The sequence below is a fragment of the Staurois parvus genome, unplaced genomic scaffold (genome assembly GCF_062004578.1).
Source record: "Staurois parvus isolate SC_StPar_1 unplaced genomic scaffold, SC_StPar_1.0 ptg000696l, whole genome shotgun sequence".
NCBI lineage: Eukaryota > Metazoa > Chordata > Amphibia > Anura > Ranidae > Staurois > Staurois parvus.
The window spans coordinates 2,900,082-2,912,753 of NW_028318492.1; the positions used below are offsets into that span (position 1 = coordinate 2,900,082).

The window sequence follows — 12,672 nt, forward strand, 5'->3', positions numbered from 1 at the left end:
AGCCAGTCGCCATTTCAGGAATCTGGGTGGATCCCAACTGTAAAGCCAGGATCTTTACTGAGCCTGACACTGGCTTTAGCCCGCTGACTGCCGAAAACGGGTCACAGGAGTGCAGAACAAACTGCACTTCTGTGATCCATGGAAGAAATAGGGTCAAGAAAGCTTTGTCCATGCTTCTCCTTTAAAGATAGCAGCATTATAGCTGTAGATATGTTTGTCTCTGACCTCCTTATATCACTTGCATCTCATTTTTGTCCATCACTGTGATGCATTGCTATGTTTTAGTCATTAGACACGTTGTAAACGAGTAGCCAAAGCAAGTCTATGGTCTAATGTGGAAACCAAGCTTAATGATAACTCATGTTATGATTACCACAGCATTGATAAACAGTTAAAATAATGTTATATTACCTATTTGCATAGAAAATTTCAGTGGGTGGGTCTGGTGGTACAGGCAGAAGGATTTTTGTTAAATCAGCACTGTGCCATATCAATAAAGCTTATTTTAACTGAAGTTAATATTTCAGCAGGCCTCAAAATTTCCATTTGGCTGCTCGCATTTTGTGAGTGGAAATAACGTGGAGTCAAGTGTGTCCCAGGCACCGCAGCGAAGGGAAACAGGCTGCCGATAAGGGGGTCCCATCACCTAGCAGGGTGCCCGGCCAGCAGCTTCAGATTAATGTAGGATCTGTCATGTCACTGTGGGAGAGCCAGCCAGCCGGGATACTGTAGATCTCATGGATTTACACACACACTATCCTGTGCTAGGATACAGTAAGTCCTTGCTGCTGGCCTGGGAGTGATTCGGCTTGCTTTTCACACTGCCTAACTCCTTCAACATGTAAGTCAGGCAGTAAAAGAGCACTGGCAGGCTGGGGTAGCTGGCTGAAACTGGAAGCAATCAGTGTACAGATCCACTCAACAGCCAGCCCAGCAGTGCAGACAGAGTGATCCTCAGCTCTGAGACTCTGGCAGAAGTCACCGGACAGGTACAGTCTCATGACATGACAACACATACCTTTCCCTTACCTGTGCCTATTTCCAATTCTAAAGCAGGGAGCAGCCAAATGTGATCATCATAATGATAGTCACACACTTACATAGTATAGATACTTTGAACCCCAGCGCCTGTACTGTGTGATTATCATGATGATAATGATGATGATCATTGAAGGAAGAACAGTGAAATGCAAGACAGCCATAGATGATTCGAATCTTGGCTGGTTCAACAAGGAATGGCCGAGATTCGAATCATCTATGGGCAGGCTGATTGTACCCAAGTCAATTGTTGCATAACTTGGATTCAACCAGCATGTCGGATTTTACATGTGATTATAGCCAGTGACTAATATAGCTGCTAGTTGTAATCATTTCCTACTGGGAGAACACAATAGGTCCGCAGGAGGGATTCCCCCATCAACATTGACTGTGTTGATGGGTGAATCAAGCGATTTTCTTTCCTTCAGCTCATGTTTGCAGGAAACAAAATCGCATCATATATGGCCTGCCTTAGGCCCCTATCACTTAGGATGGACCCCCACCTTGCTCAGCAGGGGACCTGTCTGCTGATTCCTTTCTGATCACAGGAAAATGCACAGATGACAGGTCCATGTCCGCTCAGTTTATGCAATGAGGACAAGGACAGAACCCACTCTGCTCTATGAGCAGGTGGGTGTAAAACAAATACCACTGTCCATTCACACCCAACTGCCCTCTGATATGATCCACCTAGACAGAGGAGTACAGATCCCCTTCCATTTTTTTAGCGGACTGGATTGGATGTAGATGGGTGTAAACTGACACAAGTTAGTTTACATCCACCGCTCCATAGAGGTGAATGGAGGGTCCGCCTGAAAAACTGACAGGCAGATGAGGATGTGTTTTGGGGTGGGATTAGGGGTGGGGCAGGGTAGGGGTTGGGTGGGGCAACTGGTGATGAGTAACTCTTAAGGCCTGGCTAGTAGCTTAGGACTTGAAATTGAGCTCTAATTTCAGTAATAATGTATTCATATAGATCTTAAATATCATAACAAAATACAGTTCAACACAAGACAGACAGATCACTTTGTTGATTAGCCATATAATAAACATTGATTAGCCAGAAAACATGTCATATAGCTAAGGGAATTATAGGAGATCAAGTATTTTATAGTATAGGGCCTTAAGCCTGGGTTCACACTGATGCGGTGCGGAATTCTCAGCGTTTTCTGTACGAACTCTGCGCCACATCTGAATAGCACCCCTTTCATGCAAACCACTGCGGGTGTGTATGTTAAGTTGACAACACCCCAAAATCAGTCCACAAAACGCAGTGTGATGTGCAGAATCGGATCACATGGGTGTGAATACCCATGCGATCCGATTCTAGTGCGGACCAAAAAAAGGGTCCTGCACCTTTTTGGTGCGGAATATGGTGCGATTGGAGACATACATAATGTATGGCTCCAATCACACCGCACACAAATTGCATGTGATTTGCACAGGAATGCAGTGCGGTTCCTGTGTGAATCACATGCAATATACTGTACTGCATATATGTGAACCCAGGCTAAAAGTCCAATTCCAGATCTAAACTTTTCTTTTGGGAGAGGGAAAGGGTAATAGTACCTGAGGTTTTATTGCTATATGTGTTCCCCTATTTTTTGACCTGCCACCCATGATCTCCAAGAAAGGCACAGACACCAATAAAACATGTTCACTGTTTCACTATAAATTTACTTAGTACTGTTCTGGTGACCAGCAGAATTTCTAACCTTTTCCCATAATCCAACATTAGAAAATAATTCTACTTTAACTATGCCATTAACTGCCGTTTTTTTTAGTATTCTTACCTACACAGTCATATCTGCCATTCACATACTTTAATTCATAACCATTCTGGCACTTGCAAAAATAGCTTCCAAAAGTATTTACACATCTTCTGTTAAAAGGACAAGTTACTTTTCCAGCTGCACATTCGTCAATATCTACAACAAAAAATATAATAATTCTGTTAATTTTGGCTGTGATACAGAACGTACAATCTTCCATTTAGTATGCTATATATTTAAAGGAAATATCACTAATCTCCTGTTTTCTATTGTACTAAACCTATTGATATAAACTCAGGGACTAAACAGCAAATTGCTGGAATTCTTGTGACACTGACCTTTCTTTGACTCCAATTAATTTTTTCCTAGCATCATAAATGCTGATTAGAGCAATGCCATAGCTGTTATAAATCACTGCCACCACATTGATTGTTAAAGATGGCCCTAATGGTGGTGTTTTTGCAGCTTACCTCCCAAAATACAGTAGTACATACTTAGGATTCCAGTCAACTACACTCATGGTCTGTGTCCATGGGCTTTTGTTTGCAACGGAATGATTCTTCCTCTATATAAATCAATGGCAGCACAAAAGTAGCATAATGTAGATCAGAAGGAATTCGAATGTGGTCAGAAGGTTGTCAACTGCAGGTAAAATACACCTGTCAATGAACTCTGGAGGATTTCCAAAGGTTTTCAAATGGAACTTTTCAAATGGATCAGAGTGAAGTGAAATATGCCTTAATGGGGGTCACAAATGTACAATCATTCAACTGATCATTCAATGGGACTAAATTGATCAAACTGAATAAGAACTGCAAACCAAAGAAACTCAATTTGGTCAATTTAGTGAGCACTTGGGCATATACAACTTTGCCAACCTGACTGGCTATGGCAGAATTTTGTTGATAGCTTCTGCTTAACCAATAAAGTATTTTTGCGCTGAGTGAACCCCTGGATGCTGCACACTGACAGTTAGAATACACAACCGTAAAGCAATACCTATATACACAAAGGTTCACTTCCTTGTCATAAAAATAAATAACTGTGAATAGTGACCACAATACACTGATTGTAAATTAACTTTAAACTGATATTTACAAAAATGTGAAGCAGTTAAAATACTCAAACCATGATATCCTATATATGTGCAAACAAATGCATGTGAAATGCAGCCCGGATCCTCCTCTTCTCAGGTCCCCCCGCTGGTACTCCAGGCCCCTCCCTCCTGTCGGGTGCCCCGACAGCAAGCAGCTTGCTATGGGGGCACCCGCTGTTCTGTGTGTCCATTCACACATGGGGCCACTGCTGGCCCCACCCCCTCTCTCTTCTCATTGGCTCACTGGCTGTGATTGACAGCAGTGGCAGCCAATGGCTCCCGGTGCTGTCTCAGCCAATGAGAAGAGGGAGTCCCGGGATAGCCGAGACTCCATTGCACATCACTGGATCGAGAGGGGGCTTAGGTGAGTATTAGGGGGGGCTGGGTGGGCCGCTGCACATAAAATGTTTTTTACCTTTATGCATAGAATGCATGAAGGTAAAACAACTTAATCCTTTAGAACCTCCTAAATCAATGATGAATCACTTGTTTGCAAACACTTGTATCTAAATGGAACACAAATCGCTACATGTATTGCCACCATAAGAATCAGAAGGCTAGCTACAGGTTCAGATCAAAATAAAAAGAGTAAATGCAAAACTGGAGGCTTTAAATGTTGAAGTATTTTAGTTTGTAATAGTGAGAACAAAAACAGTTACACAACAATGTTTGATTATGCTGCTTATAAATGAGCTATGCAATACACGCCTTTTTCAGATTTTATGGTCATTTGGCATAAATGGTTCAATTCTGCGGTGAGCTAAAATCTGAAAGTCATATCTAAACTCACCTATACAATTCCTTCCATCTGGTCCCAGCTGCAGTCCACTGGATGGGCATGAACATCGTACCTCCCCTTTGACTTCTTCACAGCCATACTGGCAGTTTGCCATTGCACAAGTCCTGGAGTCTGAGAAACAAGATTAATAGCACACGGTTTAAATTATGGCTGTTATTACTTTTTCATGTCTTCTCATCAGCAACAACGAGAAAATTGGATACCTTCAGTGGGACCCAGTAAAAATGACCTTTATGAAAGTTTCATAAAATATTACATCTTGAAGGGACTGTTTTCAGTTAGGTTGATTAAAGCAAAAGCACATGCTTTTCAACATTTTCTACTCACAGTAGCTGTATATACAGCACTATGAATTTTAACAACATTTACACTGTATCAACAAACATTTACTGCACTTTCAGCTTTTTTATCCAATCTCTTCACCCCACACTTGGTTGACTTAACACTAATGACTACAGTCCTGGGGCCATGTTTTTTTTCTCTTTCCTTTGCTCCATACATAAATCCTTCCAAATTTGTTCAAGTTTCCTCCAAGTGTCCTTGTTACCTCCCAAGATCCAAAAACATACCTTGGGACTGCAAAAGCTCCAGTTCATATACTGTTACCAGATGTATGCAACAAAAGAGCAGCAACATGGTAAGGAAGGCAGATGGAGCTTATCTGGAAGGGGGAAGGCTTGACTTTTGCGTAACTCTATCATATTCAAGTAATGTCACCCAATATATCATTTGTGCTCAGGACTGTGCCCCACATTCTGCAAATTCTGCTTTAGGAGAGGCCAATGCACATAAAGCTGTCTATTTTCACTGACACCTGCAGAGAGTAGTGATACACATTGTGACTTAATTTCCCAATGGGGGTTGATTTACTAAAACTGGTGAGTGCAAAATCTGGTACAGCTGTGCATGGTAGTCAGTCAGCTTCTAACTTCAGCTCATTCAGTTAAAGTGGTTCTAAATGTTCAATGTTTTTTACCTTCATGAATTCTCTTTGCAGAATCCCCCCCAGGTCCCCCTAATACTCACCTAAGCCCCTTCTCCATCCAGCGATGTGCACTGGACGCTCGGCTATCCTGGAACTCCCTTTTCTCATTGGCTGAGACAGAAGCGGGATCAATCACAGCCAGCGAGACAATGAGAAGAGAGAGGGGGCCAAGCCGCAGCTCCATGTATGAATGGATACTCGAAGCAGAGGATGCCCCCATAGCAAACTGCTTGCAGTGGAGACACCCGACAGCAGGGAGGGGCCTGGAGAGCCTGTAGGGGACCCCAGAAGAGGAGGATCCAGGCTACTCTGTGAAAAACCACTGCACAAAGCAGGTAAGTATAGGTATGTTTGTTATATTTTCTTTAAAAAAATAAGTCTTTAGAATCACTTTAAGCTTTCACCAAAAAAAAAAAAAACTGGAAGGTGATTGGTTTCTATGCAGAGTTGCACCAAAGTTTTCATTTTAAGGTTTTAGTAAACCAACCCCTATATGTAAACTGAAAAAATCTTAGGTGAAAAGACTGCGGGGGCATTTTTTAATGGGTGTAGTAGAGACCCTATAGAATTTTGTTGTGGCATAGCACTGAAAGTGATGTTAAATAAATTTGTCAGTGCCTGCACTGAGGTCCATACTGGACAGCTCTTCCTCAGTGCACTCCCTCCCCAGCCAATGCACCCTTCTCACTGACAAGCATGATGCTGAAGACTTTTGTACCAGGGGTGGGCTGAGCCTGATGGGGAACTGAGAAACTAGTTCCTTATCAGATTTGCCTTACTTTTGGTTGACAGCACACAGCGGTAGAAGATTGATAGCCACTATTTAAATCTGCCTACTCCTGCACGTTCTCAATCAAAAGTAACAGCCCGGATGGGAAAGTAGTCTCTTAGTTCCCCCTCAGTCTCCACCTACCCAGTGACAAATCATTTCCCAATCCCAATGTTTACATTGGGGCCTGGGGAATCAACTGACCTGCAGCTAAATGGGTCTTGAGATACACTATTGTGTGTGAAGCTGTAATACTGTAACAGCTTCCCATCATTGACTTGCCCCAGTCTGAGTATTGTAGTCTAGGCTGCTGATAGAAAACATGGGGCCCCATACAGCCAACCTGACTGCCCCCCCAAAAAAGAAACAAAAAAACGAACACAATTTACTAAGCTTCAGTTATGGATGAACACAGTGAGTGCTCGGTACCGATCACTCATTGTGTTCATTCAGAAAGGTATTGGTAAATGTGACATATTTACAGGACCCTTTCCCCACTCTCCATCCTGTAGGATCCTATTGTGTGCTTGCAGCTGCCATGGGAAGCAGAGGAGGGAAGCCAGCAGCACCGTGGTGGTGGGTACACGCAGGGAGACCTGGGCAGCAGGGGGAAACGTATGGTGCACAGAAAAGGTGATGGTTGTGGCAGGGGGGCAATTACTGGAACTGATCCCCTGTATGGCTCTCTCTGCAGCAGCTTAAAGCCAGCAAGAGAGAAGAAGCCAGCTTTCAGCTGCTGAAGAGAGAGCCATATGGGAGATCTATTTCAGTAATTGCTCCCCCCCCACCACCACGGCACTGTGCCGATCACCTTCCCTGCCCACATCTGATTCACCCAGCTGCCTGGGCCCCCCTGCTGGCCCGGGCCCCATACAGCAGGATTGGCGCTACCCCCTTATCCACAGCCCTGACTGTAGTATCTCTGTACACCAGCTCAGAGCTGCTATTAATTACTGCCAATTTCACAAACAGCAAACTGGTGCTAATTCTTTAAGAATCCTAAATAGGTGTCTGAATCTCTACAAGGTATCTTTTGTGTTTATTTCCTCCTGCCATGGTTGAGCGATGTGGGCTGGTGACATGATCACATTCGTAGATGTGAACTATTTTGACAGTAATATGATCACAGGATGATGGCTACTATGTAATGTGACAGCCTGGTCCAGCTGTTGCCTTTTTAAAAGCCTAAGGCTGATTTTCCTATTTGTATACAATGCTGGAATTTATGCATTAGGGCTTTCCTCCTGACAGACAGGAAACATGTAATAATTTTAAAAATTTTCTTTTTTCTTTGGCGTTTGCGAGCATAGAAGTGACAAGTGACATTTCATTCAGGTTTGTTGACTGCAGCAACATTGCAATGCTGTGGTTTGTGTCACAACACGCCAAGCTGAAAAAAGTACTACATGCATATGAACTGACTTCATAGTAGTCAAAGCAAAGTTCCTTGTCTTTACATTGGGTCTGTGCTGGGAAAGGCTGCGCATTGCTGCCCAATGCAAATGGTGTGAATTGGCCTTTATGGTGGCCATACATACTCAGATAAATGATCACGGGAGCCTATCCTGCATTCAGCTATTAATGGAATCTTCTATTCCTTCTTCCAGTCCATCCCCCTCAATTATTACCTTTTGTACCACCAGCCCCTTCCTCTTAGATCAGCGGTTCTCAACCTGGGGGTCGCGACCCCTTTGGGGGTCGAACGACCATTTCCCAGGGGTCGCCTAAGACCATCGGAAAACACATATTTCCGATGGTCTTAGGAACCGAGACACCGCTGCTGTCTCCGGCGATGTGTGGGCGGGATGATACGCTGCTCCTGTCACCTGGCCACACCTCCGGGATCGCTCAGCAGCTCCGCCTCCTCGCCGCTGATTGGCCACCGGAACTGTAGCTCAGGAGAGGCCAATCACCGGCGAGGAGGTGGAGCTTGGAGAGGAGGAGCCGAGCGACAGCGCGCGTACATCAAAGAAGACCGAGGGAGCTGCCGGAGCGAGTGAAGAGGAGAGCGGCCAGAGAAGGAAGACAGCTGACAGGAAAGTGAGAGAGCGAGCCCAGGCTGGAGCAGGGGTCAGCAAAGTAAGTATCATTGGTGTCAGTGGGAGGAATAGTGCCCCATCATTTGTGTCACTAATACCAACGATGGGGCACTATTCCTCCACCCACTGACACCAACGATGGGGCACTATTCCTCCCCCCACTGACACCAACGATGGGGCACTATTCCTCCCCCCACTGACACCAACAATGGGGCACTATTCCTCCCCCAACTGACACCAACGATGGGGCACTATTCCTCCCCCCACTGACACCAACGATGTGGCACTATTCCTCCCCCCACTGACACCAACGATGTGGCACTATTCCTCCCCCCACTGACACCAACGATGGGGCACTATTCCTCCCCCCACTGACACCAACGATGGGGCACTATTCCTCCCCCCACTGACACCAACGATGGGGCAGTATTCCTCCCCCCACTGACACCAACGATGGGGCACTATTCTTCCCCCCACTGACACCAACGATGGGGCACTATTCCTCCCCCCACTGACACCAACGATGGGGCACTATTCCTCCCCCCACTGACACCAACGATGGGGCACTATTTCCCCCCCCCCTGACCCCAATGATGGGGCACTATTCTCCCCTCCACCACACTGACATCAATGATGGGGCACTATTCCTCCCACTGACACCAATGATGGGGCACTATTCCTCCCACTGACACCAATGATGTGGCACTATTCCTCCCACTGACACCAGTGATGGGGCACTACTCCCACTGACACCAGTGATGGGGCACTACTCCCCCCACTGACACCAGTGATGGGGCACTATTCCTCCCACTGACACCAATGATGGGGCACTACTCCCCCCACTGACACCAATGATGGGGCACTACTCCCCCCACTGACACCAATGATGGGGCACTATTCCTCCCACTGACACCAATGATGTGGCACTATTCCTCCCACTGACACCAGTGATGGAGCACTACTCCTCCCACTGACACCAGTGATGGGGCACTACTCCCCCCACTGACACCAGTGATGGAGCACTACTCCCCCCACTGACACCAATGATGGGGCACTACTCCTCCCACTGACACCAATGATGGGGCACTATTCCTCCCACTGACACCAATGATGTGGCACTATTCCTCCCACTGACACCAGTGATTGAGCACTACTCCTCCCACTGACACCAGTGATGGGGCACTACTCCCCCCACTGACACCAGTGATGGAGCACTACTCCCCCCACTGACACCAATGATGGGGCACTACTCCCCCCACTGACACCAATGATGGGGCACTACTCCTCCCACTGACACCAATGATGGGGCACTATTCCTCCCACTGACATCAATGATGGGGCACTATTCCTCCCACTGACTCCAACGATGGGGCACTATTCCTCCCACTGACACCAACGATGGGGCACTATTCCTCCCACTGATACCAACGATGGGGCACTATTCCTCCCACTGATACCAACGATGGGGCACTATTCCTCCCACTGACACCAACGATGGGGCACTATTCCTCCCACTGACACCAACGATGGGGCACTATTCCTCCCACTGACACCAACGATGGGGCACTATTCCTCCCACTGACACCAACGATGGGGCACTATTCCTCCCACTGACACCAACGATGGGGCACTATTCCTCCCACTGACACTAACGATGGGGCACTATTCCTCCCACTGACACCAACGATGGGGCACTATTCCTCCCACTGACACCAGTGATGGGGCACTATTCCTCCCACAGACACCAGTGATGGGGCACTATTCATCCCACTGACATCAGTGATGGGGCACTATTCCTCCCACTGATACCAACGATGGGGCACTATGCATCCCACTGACATCAGTGATGGGGCACTATTCCTCCCACTGACACCAGTGATGGGGCACTATTCCTCCCACTGACACCAGTGATGGGGCACTATTCATCCCACTGACATCAGTGATGGGGCACTATTCCTCCCACTGATACCAACGATGGGGCACTATTCCTACCACTGACACCAATGATGGGGCACTATTCCTCCCACTGATACCAATGATGGGGCACTATTCATCCCACTGACATCAGTGATGGGGCACTATTCCTCCCACTGATACCAACAATGGGGCACTATTCATCCCACTGACATCAGTGATGGGGCACTACTCCTTCCACTGACACCAATGACATGGCACTACTCCTCCCACTGCAAAATTACAGTTATGAAGTAGCAATGAAAATAATTTTATGGTTGGGGGTCACCACAACATGAGGAACTGTATTAAGGGGTCGCGGCATTAGAAAGGTTGAGAACCACTGTCTTAGATTCTAAGCTCCAAGGAGCAGGGCCCTCATAACCCTCTTGTATTGAACTGTATTGTTCCTGTATTGTCTCCCTATATTTTGTAAAGCGCTGAGAAAACTGTTGGTGCTATATAAATTCTGTATAATAATAATAATAATAATTTATTTTCCAACTGGTCTTTTCCAATAAAAATAATCATTCAATAGTCACTAACCAATTTGATCAATATTCTGATCATTGTTACCTATTGTGTCCCTGTTGCCACCATTTGATCTCATAATCTGATCGATTAAAATAGGATCGCGTTCATGAACGAGGATGTTCTGGGGGGCCAATCAATGCAAAAAAAAAATGTTTCTTAAAGGGAGTGCAGCTAATCTCATTTTGTTACCTGTATAAAAGACACCTGTCCACAGGAGCTATCAAACAATCAGATTCCAAACCATGGCAAAGACCAAAGAGCTGTCCAAGGATGTCAGGGACAAGATCGTAGACCTACACAAGGCTGGACTGGGCTACCAAACTACTACCAAGCAGCTTGGTGAGAAGGTGACAACAGTTGGTGCAATCATTCGCAAATGGAAGAAACACAAAACAACTGTCAGTCTCCCTAGGTCTGGTGCACCATGCAAGATCACACCTCGTGGAGTGTCAATGATCATGAGAACAGTTAGGAATCATCCCAGAACTACATGTGAAGATCTTGTTTATAATCTCCAGGCAGCTGGGACCACAGTCACCAAGAAAACAATTGGTAACACACTTCACTGACAAGGATTGAAATCCTGCAGTGCCCACAAGGTCCCTCTGCTCAAGAAAGCACATGTCCAGGCCCATCTGAAGTTTGCCACTGAACATCTGAATGATGCAGAGGAGAACTAGTTGAAAGTGCTGTGGTCAGATGAGACCAAAATTGAGCTCTTTGGCATGAACTCAACTTGTCGTGTTTGGAGGAGAAGGAATGCTGCCTATGACCCCAAGAACACCATCCCAACTGTCAAACATGGTGGTGGAAACATTCTACTTTGAGGGTGTTTTTCTGTTAAGGGGACAGGACAACTGCACCGCATCAAAGGGACGATGGACGGGGTAATGTACCGTCAAATCTTGGGTGAGAACCTTCTTCCCTCAGCCAGGGCATTGAAAATGGATCGTGGATGAGTGTTGCAGCATGACAATGACCCAAAACACACGGCTAAGGCAACAAAGAAGTGGCTCAAGAAGAAGCACATTAAGATCCTGGAGTGGCCTAGCCAGTCTCCAGACATTAATCCGACTGAAAATCTGTGGAGGGAGCTGAAAGTACGAGTTCCCAAGCATCAGCCACCAAACCTTAATGACTTGGAAAGGATCTGCCAAGAGGAGTGGGCCAAAATCCCTCCTGAGATGTGTGCAAACCTGGTGGTCAGCTACAGGAAACGTCTGACCTGTGTGATTGCCAACAAGCGATTTGCCACCAAGTACTAAGTCATGTTTTGTGAAGGGGATCAAATACTTATTTCCCTCATGAACATGCAAATCAGTGCATAATTTGTTAGACATGCATTTGTTTTGAATTTTGTGTTGCTATTCTGTCTCTCAGTGTTACAATACACCTACCATTCGATTGTTAGACTGATCATTTCTTTGTGAGTGGGCAAACATTCAAAATCAGGAGGGGATCAAATCCTTAGTTCCTTCACTGTATATATATATATATATATATATATATATATATATATATATATATAAACACACAAGCACACGTGTGTATATACACATCATGTGTATTAATTACATAGTTTACTTATCAAATTTTTTTATTTTAATTATTTATGTGTTCCTATGAGCTCATTGATAAGAATACACCCACAATGCACTCAGAAATTCAGACCTTTTTTAATACAGAT

At 45.5% G+C, this 12,672-nt stretch overlaps 1 protein-coding gene across 1 annotated transcript in view; it reads right to left on the reverse strand.

Annotated features, from left to right (window-relative positions):
• Window positions 1-12,672, reverse strand: part of EGFL6 (EGF like domain multiple 6) — a 152,370-nt gene that overhangs the window by 56,474 nt on the left and 83,224 nt on the right. Inside the window, exons 5-6 of the mRNA XM_089652992.1 lie at window positions 4,697-4,816; window positions 2,832-2,966 (exon numbers count right to left, since the gene is read on the reverse strand). Of these exons, the coding sequence (XP_089509118.1) occupies window positions 2,832-2,966; window positions 4,697-4,816 (255 nt within the window). The remainder of the gene's footprint in view (window positions 1-2,831; window positions 2,967-4,696; window positions 4,817-12,672) is intronic.